This window comes from Cavia porcellus, unplaced genomic scaffold (assembly GCF_034190915.1).
Source record: "Cavia porcellus strain 051 isolate PalLab524CR breed Dunkin Hartley unplaced genomic scaffold, mCavPor4.1 scaffold_24, whole genome shotgun sequence".
In the NCBI taxonomy this organism is placed as follows: domain Eukaryota; kingdom Metazoa; phylum Chordata; class Mammalia; order Rodentia; family Caviidae; genus Cavia; species Cavia porcellus.
Window position 1 is genome coordinate 47,940,488 of NW_026947507.1, and position 21,807 is coordinate 47,962,294.

At 48.2% G+C, this 21,807-nt stretch overlaps 1 protein-coding gene across 12 annotated transcripts in view; it reads right to left on the reverse strand.

Moving 5' to 3' along the window:
* Dlgap2 (DLG associated protein 2) overlaps positions 1–21,807 on the reverse strand; it is a 531,604-nt gene that overhangs the window by 193,408 nt on the left and 316,389 nt on the right. For all 12 annotated transcript variants that reach the window (XM_063235015.1, XM_063235014.1, XM_013143569.2 and 9 more), the window contains one exon: positions 21,751–21,783. In XM_063235015.1, the coding sequence (XP_063091085.1) occupies positions 21,751–21,783 (33 nt within the window). The remainder of the gene's footprint in view (positions 1–21,750; positions 21,784–21,807) is intronic.

A 21,807-nucleotide genomic window follows, 5' to 3' on the forward strand; every position in this document is an offset into this window, starting at 1 on the left:
ACACAGACACACATATCCACATCCTAAGTGCACACATACAGATAAATGTGTGCATGTGTGTGACCTCTGAAGACAGTAGAACAAACCAAGCAGGACACACAGGACTGCTACATATCCTGCAAAGAAACATGAGAGCCCTATTCCAGGTGACTGGTGCAATAAACTCACTGCTCAGGAGTTTAGTTCAATGCACATCAACATTTCCTGTGATTTGTAATGGAAAAATGCATGCATGCGTCAGAGCACACCCACAAGCAGGACACAGTGCTCACACTGAAGTGTCTTCTGCAAAACCAATGAAACCAGCGGGTGCGTCAGGGTACAAAAGTTGGGAAGAGGTTTGCACAGGGCTCGCAGCTCCAGGGCTGGGAGTGGGCATGTATGTCTCCGTGTGTGCCCACATATGTGCCATTGATGTGGCCTTTTGGGTCAATAAACCCATGAGGGACCTGGAAGATAAGGGCTCCCTCACTTCGAGGGGCCTGGTCACAGCTGACTTCCCAGGTACTGTCTGCCTTCTTTATTATTACCTTTACTTGTGTTCAATGATTTATCTCGTTAACTTTAATTATTTGGTTCCTTTCTTCCTGGTTAACTATTTCATGATAGAACCTTAATTGGTATAATGGTTAGAGTATAACTTGTATTGCTAAATAACAAATTATTCCAAAACTCCATGAGATAAAACAAGAATAAGCTTTTTAATAAACTTCCTATACACATACACACCATTGCTCAGTGGGATGGCTTCTACGAACTTGGTAGTGGATAATAACACCTTGTTTACTCTCTAATTTTGGTTATTATTTCTCTTTATCTGTTTCCACGGTGCCGGCTGGATCCTGGGGTCACTCACAGGCGAGGACAGCACTCAAGAGCCCCAGTCAGGTCCCATTGGCTTTGTAGCTGCAGCCCTGGGAGCATAGCCCAGGAGCTGGGGGTGGACCTAGGACACTGTTAGTGTCCTGACCAGAGGCATGGGGGCACAGTCTGCCTTTCAGAGGACAAAGGGGATGGGATGGCAATCTGGCACCTATGACATGAAATTCACCACAGACAGTGCGGACCAGCCCATGGGATGCGATCCCAAAGCTCAAGTCTTGAGAAACACTGAAGCTGAGGTCCCTGACTGTCGTTGGCACTGAAATCTGATGTCCAGAGATCACGGCAGCTTTTTCCTTGCCACACTCTGTGGCCTGACCAGACCATTCTGCCTGAGGGCAGGGTACCCAGGCTCCAAGGGTAGCCAAGCTCCCTGGGTCTCATGTCCTGGACTCAGGTAGGCACCATAATGGGGCTGGAGGCCCCTCCAAACCAGCAGGCACTTGGTGCAAGAGCAGATCTGGGCCATGCTGCACCAGAGTTGTCCCAGGCATACAGAATATGACACACAAAGACCCTGACACCCATGTGTGAATGTTCACAGCCATTACACATGCACACTCATACACCCACTAATGCACAGGGGACTGGCAGGACACAGGATGGCTTTGCCACAAGGACAGGCGCAATCACAGAACTCATGTGGCAACTTGATCTCCATGCAAAGCCATTGCCCCAGAGGTATGATGGCTCACAGTGACCTCTAAACCATTTTCATCCTTCCCATCTGAGCAGGCAGCCGTTGCCTCCCCAGAGCCTGTCACAGTCTTGCTGCACAGCTCACCAGGCCTGCCAAGGGTGAACACACACATTCACATGCACACATCACACATGACATACACATGCACACACATGTGCACACATAGGACACACATACACATAGTCCACATACAGGACACACACATGCATATATACATGTGTCCCCATATTGTGCCAAGACCAGGCAGGGTGGGCTATGCCTCAGTAGGGACCTTGCTGGTCCCTGGTTGGCAACGGCTCCATATTCCAATGTCCACAGGGACTTTGTGTCCTTTGAGGGTGCCCAGAACTCAGCAATTCTAGTGCAATACTGGGGGACTGGAATTAACTACAGTTGCAGATTCATGTGAAGAATGTTACACAATTTTCTACCAGGGAAGCCAACAAGACAACAAATTAATCTGAAGCCTAAGGAACAGGGACTATCTCACAGAATTTCCCCTTCCTGACTACAGAACCAAAGCAACCAAACAACTAAAGCAACTGGCTCACATTTCAAAAATGACTCTTCTTTCTAAAAGAAATGTTCTAGGGCAATAACTGTGTCCAACAACTTGCCATTGGTGAATCCAAACTGAAGCCCCATGATGTGTCATTTCACATTCTCAATATTGATGTCCAGACTTGCTTCCTCCTGGATGCAGTCAGAGGCCTGGGCAGCCTCACCACAGCACTCGGTGACAGATGAGTGTGGATTGAGACCCCGCAGTCCCCTGCTGATCCCCAACACGTGTGACCCTTGCAAGGAGGCCTGGGTCGTCACCAGGCAGGGAGGGCAAAAGCAGGATTCATGCTTGCTACAACCTCCAGGTTTCCAGCCACACTGCGTCTGCTGCACCTTTTTTTCCAAACACAAAGACTTGGGCTGTGAGGCCAGAACCACATAGCTGACAACCTCAGCCCATGTCGAACCTCTGTCCTAACCCGCTTTCACTTTGTTTTCCATACATGTGTTTGTTGATATGTTATAAAAGAAAAATGTGAGTGGACAAGTCAACACTGAAAGCATTTAAGGCACATTTATGGTGTGACACTCCATTACAAAAGTTTCAAGTCATCTTTCTGTTTAAAGGAAAATTCATGTGGCCCTGCTGTCCCCTCCTCTGTCAGCCAGTTCTCTGTGATCATACCCAGCTCAGCAGCTTTCACAGCTCCAGCCTTGTGACCCTGACCCTGCATGTTGTAGGGGCCTCCAGGACACTCCAGTCACAGGCATCTCCTTCCCAACAGCCTCAGCCCCTCAAACTCACCACACTGCCTTCACATGTTAGCATCCGTTCTTAAGAGGCTGAGCTGTTTGAGCAAATGAATCATAAGGTATTTTTAAAAAGAAATGTTCTGGTCGCATCTCAACAGGGAATTGGGCAGAGCATTCATGGCTGGACTTCATTCTGTCATCTGTATTCACTCTTACGTCATCACAGAAACCGAGAATGGGATCTACAGAGCCAGGCTCTGAGAAAAATGGGGCACAGAGCTCGGCTCCAATCTAGCTTGCATGTGGAACTACATCTCTCATCAGCAGGGCTCACGTGCATATGCCTGTCACAGCCCCGAGGCTTGGCTAGGCCCATGGCCAGTGAAATGGCACATGGTGAGGAGCAGCTGATGGCTGGAAGTTTTGGGATGCTAAGCCCTCACAACCTGGTCAGGCAGAGAGAGGAACAGGTAGGGCATTATCATGATTTATGTCTGTGTTCCCCAGGCCTCATTAGTTTGCACTGTGCATTTGTGATTGGTTCATTGTCTAGTGCTTGGATTGATTATGTCAGTACTATACCCACATAGGGGTGGAGCCAGGATGTGATGTAATGGCAGGAGGAAAGTGTGTCTTGCTCTTTGCTGGTTCCTGCTTGCTGTTTGTAGCCACCATGAACTGTGGCCCAGCCATGCCCACCTGCATTGGAGCCAACTAAGTGTGGACTGAAACCTCCAAAAACTTAAGAAATAAACCTTTGCTTTCCCAACTTTGGGCTTCAGGTATTTTGTCTCAGCAATGAGTAAAAAGTAACTAAGACAGAATTTGATACTGAGGAGTGGGTTTGTTTTCTGTGACTATACACGACCATGTTTCTCGAGAGGCAATGGCTTGTGGGCAGAGCTTGGAAAGGTTCGGACATGTCGCCTGTATACATAGAGCTGGAGCAGCTTAGGTTGTTCTGTAGAGGAGATTTTGGTCAGAGCTCAGGAGACCAGAAGGCTGATAGAAAGCCTCATGGTAAAGACCAGGGTTGGGAGGTTTCTGCTGGGAAGAAGGACTGCATTGGTTGTTGGACTCCACATGATGTGTGGCTTGGCAGAAAGTTTGTCTGCATTTTGTTCCTGCCCAGAGACTTTGCCTGAGACTGAGACAAAGGGCAATGGACTGATTAATCTTGAAAAGGAAATTAAAAAGCAATCAAATGTTCAGGCTGTGGCATGGCTATTGTTGGGGGCTTTTAGCCAGCTTTACATTGCAAATCAAGAGCAAAGAGCCCAGCAAGATAGTTTGCAATACTGTGAGTTTGACCAGAAGGAAAGTTCCAGGAAGGCTGTGGATTGTAAAGACAGAGTTTAGATTTTGATTGCTGAAGGGAAACAGAGAGATAAGAAAGATGGCCCTGGGGCATCCCAGGAAGCTGATCCCCACCCTTTGCAGCCTCACTGCAAAGGTGAAAGAATTTGCTCAGAGGTAAAAGCTGCAGAGTGCCTTGCTCCAGAATGGCAAAAGAGGCCACATGAGATTCTAGAATGGCGGCAACATAGAGAAGCTTTTCCTCATAATCAGGTAAACAGAGCCCTGCAATCCAGGCAACTGACCCCTACAGTCAAGAAAGGGAAAAGCCTGGCTACTGCTCCAGCTAGCAGCACCACAAGGTGCTGATTTTAGGTGCAAGGAAAATGCACAAATTCTCAGGGTAAGACAGCTTCTACCTCGATTGCAAAGGGCCTGGCAGGCCAAACAGTGTGCCCCTGAGAGGGCAATTTGTGAAGATGTAAAGGTGAAGCCAAAGGTGCAATGGAGACCCCAGAAGTTTGGAAAAGCCAGGAATGTGGATGATCCAAGGGAAGCTGCAAAAAAGCGAGCAAAGAGGATTTAAGAGAAAAGCTGAGGGAGTTGAAATCACCAGAAGTGCTGTGGGGGTGGAATCACCCAAGCCTTTGGAGCTTGCAACCAGATTGCTTCAGATGCTGAGCATGGAACTCTAGGACTTAATGTTTGTCCTGCTAGATGTTGGACTTGCTTTGTTTCCGACACTTTATATTTCCCTGGTTGTAACTTTTGGAATGATAATGTTTATCTTGTGCCTTTGCATTTCAGAAATGTTTAACCTTGTTTCATTTATACAGGGGTTACAGTTAAGAGTTTGCCGTAGATCTTGGAGGAGACTTGGGACTTGGACTGCTCAGCAATGCTGAAATTGTTAGGACTTTGGCAACTCTTGGAGGTGGACTAAATGTCTTTTGTATAAAGGATGTACATGAGTCCTGGGGACCAGGGGTGGAATATCATGGTTTATGGCTGTGTCCCCCAGGTCTCATGAGTTTGCATTGTGCATTTTTGATTGGTTCATTGTCTAGTGTTTGGATTGATGATGTCAGTGCTACACCCATAAGGGTGGAGCCAGGATGTGATGTAATGGCAGGAAGAAAGTGTGTCTTGCTCTTTGCTGGTTCCTGCTTGCTGTCTGCAGCCACCAGAACTGTGGCCCAGCCATGCCCACCTGCGTTGGAGCCAACTAAGTGTGTACTGAAACCTCCAAAAACTGTAAGAAATAAACCTTTCCTTTCCCAACTTTGGGCTTTAGGTATTTTGTCTCAGCAACGAGTAAAAAGTAACTAAGACAGGCATGGAGAAGGTAGCACAGATCTCAATGAACAAAAGGGCAGACGGAAGCCAGTAGACACTGGTGCAGGGTGATCGCGCCATGGAGCCCTGGAGCAAATCCCTGCTCTCTAGTGCTGACCTGGATGCAAGCCGAGGGTCTGGCGAATCATGCCACATGTTCCCAGCTCTTCTTTTCTTGGTGAGCCTCGCCCTACAGCCAGAATGGCTCTGATGGGCTCCTCTGAAGCAATCGGGAACTCTATGCTGGAAGCATGGGGGAGGGCAGTGACCATGTTAGGCTCCATCCTAGAGTCCAGCTCTCAGGCACAGAGCTGGGCACATGCAGGAAGCACCCACTGGATCACTGTCTGGTCGCCCAGAACTCAAAAGCCACATCTTCTTAAAGAGAATTTAAGGTCTAGAAAAGAAGGACGAAGAATGCAAAGGCAGCAGGGTTTTGTAGAGAAGACTGGTGCTTTTCCCATTGTTACTTTGTGGAGGCATTGGGACTCTGCTCACACACATGTGAGGCTGCAGCCTGCTCTATTCAGCAGTGCTGCACACTCACATTCACGGGCATGTGTGCGACACTGGCATGTGTGTGAGCAGGTACATGTGGTGATCAAGGTTCAGCTGCCACCTTAGGTCCGTGAGATGCAGACATGGTTCCCATCCTGCATGGAAGATACTGGTGTGGGCAGCCTCCTCCGAATGTTCTCCTGTGCTCTGAACAGTGTCCCAGGTGTGTGTGCATTTTCAAAGCTCATGTCAGGTGACAAAGGATATTCACAAAGCAATGCTGATGTCCAAGTGACGCACACCTGTTCTGCACCCTTGTGCTGTTTAAGAAGTGTGAAACCAAGGTCTGGAAATCAGAGCAGGGACCAGTGCTGGCTGCAAGATACCACCTTGTGTGGTGGCTAAAGCAACTCATCTTCCTCGTGAACAAAAGATACATTACCATTTGTTTTGAAATAACTTGAATTCTGTGAATTAAAACAGTTATGTTCACTCAGTGAAGCAGCTTCTTCTCTCAAAGACAGGTGTGCATGGGATGCAGCTGGGGACAGGTGTCGAGGGCCAGCAGGGGCAGATGGCAACTGACCTGTGCCAGTTTCCTATGCTTGCTTGTTAACAGAGGAGATCTGCACCACTGCCTGCTATCCTCATACCTACCGTCCCTCAGGGGCTGATCAAAGGCTGGGGTACAGGACGCAGGCCCCTAGGATGGCTTCCAAGGACAGTGAGGCTCTGCCCCCTGGCTGGCCCTTCCTTAGTGTAGGCAATCAGGCTGGCCCTGGCAGGGTTCTCTTTTCTCCACTTTTATTTCTTTTCCTGTCCTAGGGATGAATCCCAGGCTTTTGCCCTGAGCCACAACCCCACCACAATTTATTTTGAGACAGCGTCTCACGAAGTTGCCCAGGCTGGACTTGACCTTGTGGTCTTCCTGCTTTAGCCTGCTAGAGGGCTGGAGTCACAAGGGTGTGCCACCTTGCCCAGCTCCCATAGGTTCTAATAAACAGCTATTAAAATGCCAATGGCAGGACTTGCCAGCCTCAGGTGCTCTTCCTGCTTTGACGCTGGCTCCACCGGAAGCTGATCTAAGCTGATCTTGGGAGCCAGGGCTGGGCTAGAGCCCAGGAAGGAGGAAGACACAGACCACTGACTTTAGCCGATAGCACGAGAAACCTCATTAAGGTCACAATGGTGAGGACAGCCACACACTAGTGCCTTCACCTGAGACTAGAGGGCGCTGACACCTCCATGGTTCTCAGAACTAACACAGGAGCCACCTGACTCAAGACACCTGTGATCTTCCGCAGGCAGGGACTCCGGAGGATACCGGGCCAGTACTGTAGAACACTGGCCAATTCAAAACCCAAGGCAACACGTGTGTTTTCAGTCAAACGATTGTCACACATCAGCGCCACAAGGACCTGACACATAGAATCTCATTTAAGCCCAGAATGCCCCCTGTTCCAGGGTCCCAAGCTGGTGTCATCCCAGCTTGGCAAGGGTGGTCCTTGCCCAAGGTCACAGAGCTGTGCCTGGATTCCAGCTCCAAGCTCCTCTCAGCTTCTGACACACACAAGCACAGAGCAAGCTCCAAGGGTAGTGCAAAGGCACCCTATGCCCCACCAGAGGATCTCTGTCACTATAGGTAATGTGTTTGACTACACAAAGTTTATATCCCAAGCACCCAGCATCTGCCCTGGGATGTCCCAGCTCCCACTCTCAACATCATGACTCAGGCCACATAAACCCACCCTGTCCCTCACTCAGACACCAAATGTCACTACTGCTCCGAGCCACAGAGAAATCCCTCCTCCTTACATACCACTCATTCCATATGCCTGCTCTTCAGCCTGTCCTATGTAAATAAAACAGTATCCTGATGCTTTTCCAATCAGAGGGAACAATACGCTCATGAATCAAGGGGGCCAAGAAGCAGGACACAAGTGTGTCTCTTGGTTTTCCTGAGTCACTGGGTTGAGGTCAAGGAGTATGGACAGGACTTGTGACTTGCCTCTAACCAGCCCAGGGAGGCTGAGGTAGGGTTGTCCCCTGTGACCAGGTCACATTTCAGGACAACGCTCCTGTCTGGGCTCCCTCTGGCCCCTGCAGTTCTGGTCGGCTCTGAAGACCCATGGGCTAAGAACCCTTCATCCCCCATGCCCAGTGAAGGAGGAGGCTCTGGCCAGACAGGCACAGCGTCCCCACAGACTGGGAGCCAGGCCAGGTCCTGATGTAGAGAGCTGCAGCAGGAGGAACACATGCTGTATCGAGTCGATACGTGGCTGGCGACTCATTTCTCTTACAATATCACCCAGAGAGAAGAGCCTCTGCAGGTGGGAAGGAGGCCAAGAGCTGGAGGGAAGGAAGGAGGGGTTAAGATGTGTCAGGGTCAAGTCCCTTGATGGATGCCACCATCAGGCATAGCAAACATTGATCAGGACAAGTGTGACCCCGGGTGTCCACAGCAGCAATCAGAATACTTGGTGGAAGTAAAGTTGAGTAGAAGAACACCTGAGTTGGAATCAGAGCATTCACTATGCCCAGCCTCGGGGTGCTAGAGGGGCTTCAGATCCTCTGCTGCCTCCACCCAATTTGAATTTCCTGAACTATGGCTGTGAAGTCACATTGCAAACATCTGTAATTTTGCCTATTTAAAAAAATACCATTTTGTTCTTATTTTGCAATTAAATGGACTTGGTAGAGTGATCATGGTTCAAGCCCCTGGACACTATTTCTGCTTTCCTCTTGGTGCAGTTGTGTGGGTTTGTCAGTGGGAAGGACTTCCATAAAACCCTCCTCAGAACCAGGCTGTCCAGACACCCAGCTGCCCCAGACAGATGTCAGACCAGCTGGCTATACTGTGTCTGTGTCCCCTGATGCAGGTCAAACTGGTCTGCTCCAAGTGGCACCCAGAGGACTATGAGGGGCCCTGAGCACCTCATCTTCACAATTCCCTCAGTGTTACAACCTGATGTGCATGAGTCAGATACAGACAGGAACCTCACTGCAGCGACCATGCCAAGTATGGGAGGCCTTTGCCCCAGGTATGATTAAACACAAGGGGTCTCTTTGCTTCGGTAAATCCTACTTTGGCTAAAAAACAGGTTGTTCTCACTAGAACCCAAACGTCATTAAGCACAGATTGTAAAGATTCACCAAGGCACTGACACTGCCAGGCAGGCTGTAAAATGGCATGGAGGGTGCTCAAGTTAGTACGAGGACCTGCAGTGCTGGAATCCACCTGTTCCTCCTGGCTGGTGCCAAGGAAAGCCCATGTGCTGACCTTGCTCCAGGTGTGCAATGACAGGGCTGAGCTGCAAGACCAGGTCCCTCTGTGCTGTGGGTTCTGGTGTAACTGTCCCTGACCACTGGAAGGAACCTCAAGCAGCACACATCAGCTGCTCATTCAAGTCCCCAGAACCCAACCCTCCTGACTTCCTGGCCACTACTGTTCCCCAGCCACTCAGTTGCATACAGCTCAGTGTTTATTTGAGTGACTGGAGGGTGGGAAAGTCATGGCGTCTGGATGCAAGAATTGGAAGGGACCACTGAAAAGGGTGATTGACTGAGGATGAATAAAAGAATAATTTGTTCTTTAGGAAACTGATGAGCACCTGCCCATGCTGGCCTCCTCCTTACTTCCACCCTAGAACATGTGTAATTAACTGGCTCCAAGAGGGCTTTCTGAGCCACAGGACCTGCTGACTCCACCTTGTTTATACAATATTTGCCCCAGACCCTTGGGGAGGTGCCCTGTCACACTGACTTGTGGACAAGGCTCAAATCTGCAGTGTGCTGGGGTCCTGATCAACCAACTGGGCCATTCCTGTGCTGAGTTTCAGCCCTAGCATGGCTCATTGGTCAGTATGGGGACACTAAGACACAGCTCCAAGCTGCCTGTCTCCTGGTAAAGTCCATTCCCTTTTGACCAAAGACTACATTGCTGCTCATACTCTTGCTTCATGGACTTCCTGATACATGTATTTTTTTTCCTACTTCCTTAATTTCTGTATTCTTAGTGCTTCATTTTGGTTATGCTAACAGAGAGGCTAATGAAAGCAAACTTCCCAGATGCTTTTGAAATAATATAAGATGATAACAGAGCTCCTAAACACAAGAGTGTTCACCCACTGAGCGGGCGTCCTCCTCTGGAAGTCAGGCATGTAGTGTATGCCATAGAGGATTGATAGACACCAAGTGCTCACGAGGAAAAGGACCACAATGGAAATAATCAGCTGTATTTCTAAGATCCACAGAATTTAGCCAACAGGAACAATCATTAATGAGCATGCAGATAAAACTAGGTGTATATTCATAAAGCTAAAATTTGTATTAGCAAAAAGATTAGAAATAGCTTCTATTTCCATTAAAAGGGGATTAATTCAATAAATCACAGTACACAAACACAATGGAATAATACCCATCCACTAAAAATGATTTTAGAAGCATATTTAACGCTGTGGAATAGAGCTTAAAATTCACAGTTAGTAAACACTGCAGATAATAAGGGAAGCTATATAGCATGATTCAATAAAACATGTATCTATTCCCTGCTTAGGATATTTCCAAAACTCTGCCCTGATGGGAAAAGTCATGAAATGAAAACTTAATTTTACTTGTTTTACAAGAAAATTATGCCTCCTTCCAATTCAAGGTACATAACTAATTTTCACCAATAGAAAACTACATCAATTAAACAATAAAAATAAGTTTGTTTGTAATAAGCCAATGCAATTGGTCTAGGAACACATGTGAGAATGGCCTGCTGTACTCACCAATATGGAGCTGGTGGGCATAGAGGGCTGTGGCTGGTGATGGTGTCAAAATGAAGTGGAGTGGTATACACAGCTTTTGGGGTCTGGATTGCTATGCTTAAGATTAGAGCAAGAAAAAGTCCTTTAGGGCCAGGGAATGGTAAACATGAAAATACCCTTGCCAAAGGAAAGGTCAGGGAAGAAGCATAGCCCACAAATTTCCCCCCAGATAAGGGCTTTATAAACTGGGCAGATCTACACTATCCCCTCTGATGGAGTCTGAGCAGAATTGCAGTCCCAAGTGAATCAGCGTGTAGGCCTGAAACTTCTATCTTGAAGTTTCTTGTATTGTGGTTTTTTTTTTTTTTTTTTTGAGACAGGGTCTTTCTATGCAAATCAGACTGGTCTTGGGCTCACTTTATAGCCCTGGCTGGTCTCGAACTTGCAAACAATTTTCCTGCCTCAGCCTCCCAAGTGCCAGGATTACAGAGCAGCTATGTTTTTTTTTAAAAGAGATGTAACATTCTAAGACTCTCTGTAGTGCTGGCTTTCTCGGGAAGGGGCAGTGTAACTGTCAACCTGACAGATCCAGGTGGTTGCACTGTGAGGTGTTATACTCTGTGGACTGGTCCCTGGAGTTCACAGCTGTGTGTTTTGGGAGCCAGCTGGAGGTGTTGGAGCTGTCACTAGTGCTGCTCTCCTGCTCTGATTCTAGCCTCTGTGATATGAACAGTTTGGCTGCACTACATCACCCTCCACCTCGGAGTTGGCAACCATGAACTATATCCTCTGAAACTGTGAGCCATTTAAAGCTCTCCTCCTTTAAACTGTAGGTGTCTGGTGTCAAGTCCCAGCAATGGCAAAACAGACTGATACAGTGCAACCCTAGCCCCTGGACTCCACAGTGTGGGTAGGATTCCTATTTTCAGTTTCTATAGTTAGCTTTTGTGGTTGTGCACTTTTATTAGTAAAGCCAAAATAAGTGATTAGAAAGACTAAAATCCAGCATTTACATATCAAATATAAATTAGTTTCCAGAAAAAGTAGTATTGATTTTTACAAGAAGCACACTTGGTGTTTGCTGATCTCTCCAAAAATACTCATTTTATATGAAATTCTATGCAATTTTTTTCTTTTTGAGTTGGAAAAAAAGTTCCAGAAGCTCTAGAATAACTATTATTTACTTCATCCCTGTTCCTATAAATGTCCCACAAGTAGAGCTTTTGCTTTATTTTTTGTCTGTTTTGCACAGATGAGAGGAAAAACAGTTAGTTCTCTAGAAATAGTTCCTTGTGAGGCCCAGGGCACGTGGGGCATCACCCTGTACCAAAAGACAATGGACAGCCTGGGCTGTCCACACAGGTCACACGTGCCAGGCCATCTTTCCTTCCAAGCACACATATCTGCCACATGGCACTGGCTTCATCCCAGGGCACAGGTCTCACCTGCCACAGGACCAGTGTGACACCCAGTGTGCAGTGCCCCCTTTGCCAGCTGCACTGACTTCACTGCAGACTCAGAGACTTGAACCATGAGAGTCTGAAGGGATATTTTCCTCTTCTAAAGTAAGAAAACTCATCAAACCCATGCACGTACATACATACCTCCCCAGACACACAGACACACACACAAGAACATGTATACACACACACACACACACACACACACACACACACACACACACACACACATATACACATACACGAGAAGCCAGGGCTGCCCTGTAGGACCCAGGCACACTCTAGACCGAAGTGCCAGCCAACTGGCCCCGGTGAAGCCTTGGGCTGTGCTCACAGTGGTAGACTCTGCCATCTTCTCTATGCTACAAGTGCAATCTACTGGCAAGGTGGGCAGTGTGCTAAGTGTGGCTGGATAAACACAGGGTTCAGACTTTACACTGCCCTGGGAACACATGGCTCCTGTCTCCGTGGCTTCTGTGGTTACATCAGGGCCTATGACTTGCCAGGGACATGCTAATGAGGGGCTGAAGAGAAAAAAGAGCATCTGGCCAGGAAATGAAGAGTAAGAGGGCTCTTCTAGCTGTTCACCACCAGCTGGAATGCATAGTCTTCAATTTTAGCTTCAGCTGGGCTTGACCACTATCCTACCACTCCCATGCACAGGGGTAAATAAGACTGATTACCTCGGAAAGTGGGTCCAGAGATGTTTGCTTCATGGTCTGCACCGCTGTGCACCCTGGCCTCCTGTAGCATTCACACTGTGCACTGTGAACATGCATGTGTACATGTGTGTGAGCCCAGCGCAGGACACGCTGATGTGAGGAGACAGGAATTCACTATTTTAAAAAATTTTATCTCCCAGGTAACATTTAGGATTTACTTAAGATATAAAATTATGTGTAGTGTTAATTAAAATTAACATGCAGTTGAAAATATAAGGCTATATTCTACTGAGGTGTAAGTGTTCTGACTGGTGTGAAGACCTGAGAGACAGCTGTTCCCCCGAGAGGCCTGGCATCGTGCACAGCTTTTGCTTCAGTTGACAAGGCTTTCACATATGAAAAATGGATTGCCAAGTGACTCAAGTTTTCAGCTGATCTCAGAGTCAGCAGGCAGATTCTTGCTGTACACAAAGGTATTAGAATCTGGAGATTTCATTTAATGCTCCCTGCCTGGAAGTCTACATCAGTGTCACATAGCCTTCCTCTTTGAACTAGTTACATTCACCTCACCGGGATTTCTACAACCAGTTTATCTTCGCTTAACATGCAGTGTGTGTCCTGCTCCCTTAAAACTAGCTTTTGAGCTGGGTACGGTGGCTCACGCCTGTAATCTCAACACTCGGGAGGCTAAGGCAGGAGGATTGTTGCAAGACCAGCCTGGGCTACAAAGTGAGCTCAAGGCCAGCCTGAACTGCATAGCGAGATCCTGTCTCAAAAAGAAAAAACAAAACAAAAATCCAGCTTCTGAGGGGGAGCATCCACACTGACTGAGAAAATGGATTAGATTCAAATTCAAACCAACACATGTCTGCAGTAAGCTCCCAGGGCCATGGAGAGCCAGGAGGACTTCTGGGAAAGACCACATCAAAAGTACAACAGCCTAGTATCCCAGCACTCTGGGAAGCTGAGGTAGGAAGGTTTCAAGTTTGAGCCTGGTACGTACAACTTAATGACTTAGTGAGACACTGTCTTAAAATAAAATATAAAAGAAGGGCTTGGTACAAAGGCCTTGACAAGTGTGATAGAACACCTGCCCCGTCCGCACTGGCATGCGAGGCTTGCCGTAGCCGGATATTCCTGATCGCCCCTTCATAGTGAATTCAGCCCTGTGACACCCACTATCATAAGGAAAGACTGTGAAGCGAGCAGGAACCATCTCTGTGCCCCTGGGCCATGTGCTTCAATACAGAGCTGCCTTTGGGATGAGGGCAATGCTGGTGTGACCCACACTGGGTTCCCGGAGTCAGCACTGAAGCTGATGGCGAGGATGCTGTCGCCCACGTTCCTGAAGCTCCCAGGGTGGGGGCTGCACATTTGCAGAGGGGAGGCAAAGCCTGGAGAGCTTCTCCCCCAGGCAGCCTCAGGCAGGAGCAGAGAGGGGCCAAGGCAAGTTTTCATGCTGGGGCCATCTGCTCAGGTGGGCTGGACGGCAGAACCCCAACAGGCTTTTGAGCTCCTGCCACATCCCAGAGCTTACTGCAGGGCAGCTGGCTTGCTTGTCTACTGTTTTGTAGTTTTGCAGACCTCCCTGAGGCTCTGAGAAACTGTGCCTACTCTCATGCCAAGTCACAGAGGCCTGGCAGAGGTTTTCAGGTGGCCTTAGGATCCACAGGTTTCTGCTGCCTGCAGAGAAGCTCATTAAATGCATCTCAGGTTTGATCTAAAATGAGGATATTGCTGTTGCTTCTTAATGTTATCACATTATCTTCCTTATTTTTGCTTCATAATATCTCAGCATCTATGTGGAATTAGAAAAAATGATGAATCAGGAAATCACTCTAATTTTTCAAAGAGCATGACATGAATGACCATTTCAAAGAGTGATACCAGGTCATTGTTTTATACACAATCTGATTGCTAGGATGAGACTTGTGTTAGAACTGTAACTCCTACCTCTGTTGGCTGGTTTATTCCTCTAAGCTTAGTCTTCATTGTATGGCAGGGTCCTCCAGTATTCCCTGAAAGCCCCAAACCCAGGCCACATTTCACCAGGAGCCCAGGCACTAGTATGAGAACCCTGGTCCTTGTCTAAGTGCCAACAGTGCCAAGGTGAGGGCCAGTGCATGACCTTTTGGGGTACATTAAACCAAAACTTAACATTTAAATTATCCAGCAACCATAAAAATAAAATATTTATTCTTGAGCAAATCACTGAGGTAGGATTGTTTTGAGGCCAGCTGGATGCCTGAATCTCAGATATTGGATATTATTCTTTAAAAAGACAGAAATGTGCAAATCAGGACTCGTCAGTGCATTTTATATCATTCTGCATACTCCATAATTGTCCCAAGTCTCAGACACCAGATGGCACGTGTAATCCACTCTCTCTCACTTCAGCCTCTATATTCAATCTCTGCTGCTTCGCCTCAGATACTAAATGCAGTATTTACAAAACGGCCCTGGTGGGTAGCAAGACTGGGATCCTCATGGACAGCTTTGGTTCACAAGTATGCAGCTGTGAGCAGAAGCTTCCACCAAGCTGGGCACCAGGGAAGTGGACAGTTGGACAAAGACAGTATTCCTGTGCTGCAGGTTCAGGCAAAACCTGTGCTTGGTTCTGAGGATGACACATGCTCTCCAGCTGGAACCTGTAGATGAGGGGACCCAGGAAGCCACTCACAGAGGCACCCGTGGGCTGTGGATGCACCACAGGTGGGCAGCACCTCTGACAGAGAGCATACAACACAGAAGCCCTGTCTGGGAGGAGGTGTCTGCTCTGAGTCAATACAAACAAGGACCATCGCCTGGCACTACTGCATGTGAGCATGGTGTCCTGCTGAAGGTAGTGAAAGCCACTTCTGTGCATCACTGATACCTACACCTTGCTCACAACACACATGCATGTATGCACATACGTGCATGTACACAGCTTCTGCCAAAACATCCTTGTGCTTTCCTGTATCTTTAATCTGCACACACATGTGCAGACAGTTTCCCCATCCTCCACTCTCCCAGTTTCCTCTTATTCCTAATCCTCAGAAGCGCAGATCTCCAGGACCCTGTATGAGCCCATTGGGTGCCAGCAGGGTGCATGCTTTACACTCAGCTAAGTGGGTTGATAAGGCACACGGAGCCTAACATAGTGACTCTGAAAGTGGGATTCACCTTGTAGAGAGGTGGAGCCTTGAGAAATGTGTGGAAGGAAATGACTTGATCTGGCCTGTGCTTCAGCAGTAGTGGCTGGCGCTGGCCAGCGAGCTCAATGTAACTGGGGGTTCTGTCTGAGAGTTCTGGGGACCTGGGAAGAGGGAGCAGAGATTCCCAGCTGAGTCTTTTTCACCTGGACACCCAGAGAGGCCTGAAGTTCTCCAAATATCTCCAGGAAAATCACAAATGTCTGAGTGATGCTGAAATTCCACATCAACAGTGGGTATGAAAGGGCCAAGGCTAAGCATAACTGAACCTCCAGGATGTGACAAGCCCCCTGAGCAAAGCACAGACAGTGATCACTGCGAGGCTGGCCAGGAACCCTGAGAGATCCCCCGTTCTGTTTCAGGGTGACCAGTGCCCCTCAGCAGGAATCTGTGCCCACAGACAAGGAAGTCTCGGTAAGAATTTGGGATCTGTCATCTCCTGTAATCCTTTTTCCAGTGCATACATTGAGTCTATGCTGAAGTATACAATCAGCATGGCTTTCTGGAACACTATCAACAGAGAAAGCCTTTATCTATAGACACATTGGGGTAATTTCTGCCATGCGTTCTATGTTGTTGCCTTTCTGCCCTGCACTCCCTTTTACTTCACACCAACTATGTGGTATTTCTTGACCCTCTGATCATCTTGTGTCAGTGCTGACTCTTAGGACGGGAAGTCTCTGCACCCCATCTGCTGTGCCTGCTCTGCTGAGTTTATCTGCTTGTCTCTCTCTCTGCACCTCCGCTTTAGGAGGGAAGGAAGTGGCATTTATTTGGCCTCAGTCCCAGGGGCATTTAGATCAAAGAGGGAACACATTTCTTCAGTCCTCAGCAGGCTCAGCCTTGACTTTTCTGACTCCTCCAGTTCCCGCCTCTGCATTCTCCTTAACTCATTTGGGGTTCTGCAGCCTTTTCTGTGTATTTGACTCTTCTTCCACTTTTGCTTTATATTTTTGTGTAAATTTCTAGGCAGGTTCTCACACTGTTTTCTCTTTTGCTAACTCTCTTTTCAGCTCTGTCTGACCCACTTTCTAGCAGTCAAATACTGGTCAGTTCTCATGACCAACTGAGTTCCTAGCTACTGTTTCACTGCAGGCTGTGCTTCTCATCTGTCTGGGTTCCCCTGACTTCAGGAAGTGCATGTACTAATTCTGCACAGCCTGATGCCATGCAGGTCTGGGGTTCCCAGTGCTGTCTCCTTCTTCAGGGTCTCTGTCTTTTCTCACCCTGGGGGGTTTTCTCATCTCTATTTATCTAGGTGGGGAGGGGGAACTCCTCATCCTGTGTGGTCTGGGTCCTCTGGGACCTCGAGTTCCACTCACAACACGTTTCACATGCATTTGGCCCATGACCTCAGGGTGAGATGAGCCTCTCCGCACCTTCCAGGACAGTTTCTTTGGGCTCTTTACTCATAGGCAGGGAAGCATGCTGGCAGAGGGTTGACGGCTCTCAGAGCCTCTGCCTGTCCCCAGGCCCCTCCCACCTCGAGGACATCAACTCTAGTGCAGCCTGTCCTTCCTGGATTCCCTCCTCAGCCCTGGCTAGTGCTAATCCTCAGATTTAAGATTCTGCCACATTTCTTGGGTCTTGGGACCCCTCATGTTTTTTCTTTCAATCTCAGTTGCACATTGAAATGGATTCCACTGTATGTTATGCTGTACTTCTGCTTTAGGGGACAGGTGAGTTTCTGTCACAGCTTGGTCTGCCCACTTTCTGGTTGCCTCGTAACAGCCTTTATCCTCTGTTTTACCCACACCAAGACTCAGACCACACAAAAGTCCTGGAGGTAGTCTCTGGGCAGAGAACTCTGTTCCCAGGGACCCTGGTTTCCTGGAGCCATACTGAGAAGGCAGCAAAGCTGCTGTGTTCCCCTCCTGGTGCCTGGAAGACCCAGGGAAGACTCAGATGCCCCATCTGGGAGGACATGGTGTTGGAGTTCAGGGCTCGGAGCCCTGAGGGAGTGGGGGCAGCTGCATCCTCCTCCTAGAGAGCCAGCGAGGCAGAGGACAGGCTGAGTGGGGACAGGAACACAGCCTTATTACCCTCTGTGGTTTAGAGGTCTTGAAAGCTCAGGATGACACAATCCATCAGGTACACAAGCAGCCATGTTGCCTTTGTTCAAAGTCACTTGGAGGGAAATCTTGAATTTCTCTCATTTAAAAAATCAAGAATGCAAAGTTACTAAGTACAAGAAAAACTTCCCACTATTTCTTAATGATGTATTATAGAGAAGATGTACTTTCTATTTGTAGTAAAATGTAAGATTATGTATATCCAAAATTCCCAGTGCAGTTTGAATGTTTTTGAATGATCAAAATAAACAAACAACAACAACAAAAACTCACAAAGAAAAACATATTAGGGAAGAAAACACTACCTTAAGCCTTTAGGGATATTTTTTAAATCTGAAATTTGCTTTTGTATGGGAATTTCTACCACTGACATTTTCCAAAAACCCAGCATTCCACCACCCAGAGCCGCAGCTTCCTGAGGCTAAGCATTCAACCTATGTCCTAGAGAATGTGCCCTGGCATTTGTGTAGCAAAGTCCTACATGCCAACTCACATCCTAATAACTTACTACTTCTTGGCTTTAATTGGGCAAAACAGTGCATATCTAAGACACTGTGGATATACAATACTGAATTTCTAGTAAATTCTCCTAACTCAGACATCCTTATCCATGTTCCCGCATCACAAAAGTCTATTTAGTAGGAAAGGAAACTGCATTAAATCCAGGAAGTCCAGGAAGCAGCACTGTAGCACTGCCTGAGATTCATGTTGTTTTCCTGTGGCCTCCTTTAAAAGCAAATGCCCCCCTGTGCCTGCCAGTAAAGTTTGAAAAAGACCATGTACTCTTAAATTATGTACCTACACTAAATTGGCAGGGTCTGTCATGTGGGACAAGTCCTTGCTGTGTCAAACTAACGGAAAACTCTGCTACTGGGCTCTGTCCAGTGTCTGGGCTATCAGGGGCTACTAGGAAGACGACAGAAACTGAGGTGGACTCAGTGCTGCCCTGCGTATCTCTGTAAGGATGAGAAGTGTTCTAGTAACCCTGCTACTTCTATTCAGGGGCTGGTGCACGGCATACTGCTGCAGAAGCCACCCCATGGAAACTGTGGGACCTGCTAAGGCCCACACCAGTGCTGCAGGTGCTACCATTCCTGAGCCCTAGCTGGGCCATTTCTACTCTGGCCAGGAAGCAGTGACTGTGCATCTACAGACACCTTCACCTCCTCAGCCTCCAGACGTCACAGTGCAGATTGTGCAAGCTTCCAGCTCGCTGAATTGGTATTCACATTCTGTATACTCACTAAAATTCCCGTTCTCTGAGAAAGTCCTTACCAACAGGGGCCCACAGCTGTGGAATCTGAGGTCTCCAGGACCCCGTGAACTTTACTCCCAGTCTCATTTGCTTGACAGATATTATCCCCTGAAACGATGCTAATTATTCACTCTGTATCCAAAGAACTAGTTCTCTCCGAAAGAGCTGATCATTAAAATGCAAATAGGTGTTTCCACTTGGCTGGTTCAGCCTGAGAGCTGCTGAGGCTGCAGGGAGAAGAGGGGCTCCCCACCTGCTCTGCCGCCTGCCTGAGCAGCCCAGCTTCCTCACTCCTGGCAGGGGCGATTGTGAGTTAACTGGTGGATGCTGCCAGAGAAATTACTGAACAAAAAAGCTGATTTCAGATTCCATGCGCTGTATCCAGCCAGTTCACACTTAGGCTAATTACTTAAATGATTTAAAACACATGAATATTTATCAAGTGGTGCTTCCAGGGAGTAAGGCACAGCTGAGATCCCATGACCACTGCCCTGCCGCCCCTGATTGGAGTAATTCTACCAGCAGTACACCTGGAGCACTAGGTGGATGGGGAGCAGGGCTGCCCACACTGACTGCCACCCCAGCCAGTGCCCTGGGGATCCTCCTGTGTGTAGTCTGTTTCAGTAAGGAGCAGGCCTGTCCAGTCTCTTCAGCTCTTCCTACTTCTGCATGTGGTATGGGACTAACACCCAACACCCCTGTATTGTGGAAGCCAAACCAGCAGGCATTGGGTGTTGTAAGGAGGGCCCCGCTGACCCCAACTGTTGGGGTTGCAATGGTCACTCAGGTGAGTACCTGCACCTCACCAGACAGACCCTGCCAGGCACTTTCAGGCCAGCCTGGCAGATCTGGGCCCATCAGACTCCATTCGGCACCCAGGATGGTCACAGACACAGCAGCCCATGCTCCAGGAACATGGGTGGTGTCCACAGCCCACCTCCAGCCAGTCCTCATGGGAGCTAGCTCCCCACTCTGGGCAGCAGCAAGGAGCACACAGCAGTGATAGCAGACAGGCAGTGCACAGCCTGTCTAGAGGATGGAGCTGGGCCACTAGAACCACACAGATGAAAGCACAGGCTTGAGCTCTGTGCCCTGTAAGACTCCACACACAGCACCCTGAGAACTTCCAACAAGGCTGCACAGTCACGTACCAAGCCATAGCACAGTAGGCAAGTTCAACAACACAAGGTCACAGTACAACAACAAAAACCACAGCAACAGGAAATAATGGACTCCCAATTTCCCAGAGGGAACTAGACAGATCAAAAGCATCATAAACCCCAGAGGAGGACTGTCCTACATATCCAGAGTGAGCCTTTCACACCCCGTTTCCATGAGATACCTCTCTATGGTCTTGGGAACTCCAGGTCTAGAGTCTGATGCTTTAGAAGGTAAGCTACAGGTGCATTATGGCTATGTCTGTGCCTTCTCATGGATTCAACAGAACAGTAAGAATCCAGAAAACCTCCTTGAATACCCGGCTATCACCAAACTGAAGAGACTGAGTGCAGAATTTCCAAGTGAGCCCTTATTCACTCATGTTTCTGGCTTGTGGGTTTGGGTCTTCGCAGAGGCACTGGGCTTCAGCCCTGAGCACACTCAGTCCTCCACCCATGGCTCTTGGGGCTGAGTCCTTGGGCTCCCCAACACTGGGCTGGCTGAGCCTTACCCTGTGGCTCCCCAATCTGAGGCTTGCTGGTTTTCTAGCCAATCTGCTTTCTGCTGAAGGCAGACTACAAAATCCAAACTCGATGGAATTTCCACCACAAGGTGTCAGATATTTTGCAGTTTTTGCCTTATTCTTCCTCAGCGTAGTGAGGAAAAAGCTGCGCTGATTTATTTTCACTGTTTTGGAGCAGTGTCAACAAACGCCCGGCTTGGAAGCCGCACGTTTAAATGCATCTTAGGCAGTTGCAGCTCTGCCCAAAACTGAACATGACACATGGGAGGCCAGGGGTTCATTCTCCCTAAGGCCGTCGAGGTCCCTGCTACGTGCCTCAGGTCCAGTCACGCATTGTGGTCAGGACCCATTTCGCAGGTCTCTTGGCACGTGAGGTCATGGCAACTCGCTAAAATGGAACTAAAGCCCATAAACATGTCAACATTTACTATTTGGAGAAAACTGGCCAAAATCTATAAATCCAAAACAACACAAGAAAACCCTGCAATATAATGCTGTATTTTCTTTAGAGATGAACTTCTTTTGCCTGACTCTGTGTGCTATGGATTATCCACTTTCCCACAGACACCAAGGAGAGCATGCCTTCGGCATCAAGGCTCTCAAACACTTTCCAGCTGTCCCTCACCATCAGTTTCACCAAGAGCCACAGCCACCTGCATGCCCTCCCCCCCCCGCCCCGCAGCATGGTGCAGAATCTGGGTACTCACCTTCCGGCTCCCCGCAGAGGGTACACTGTGACTCTGCAACAGAAAAAAGGAAGAAGC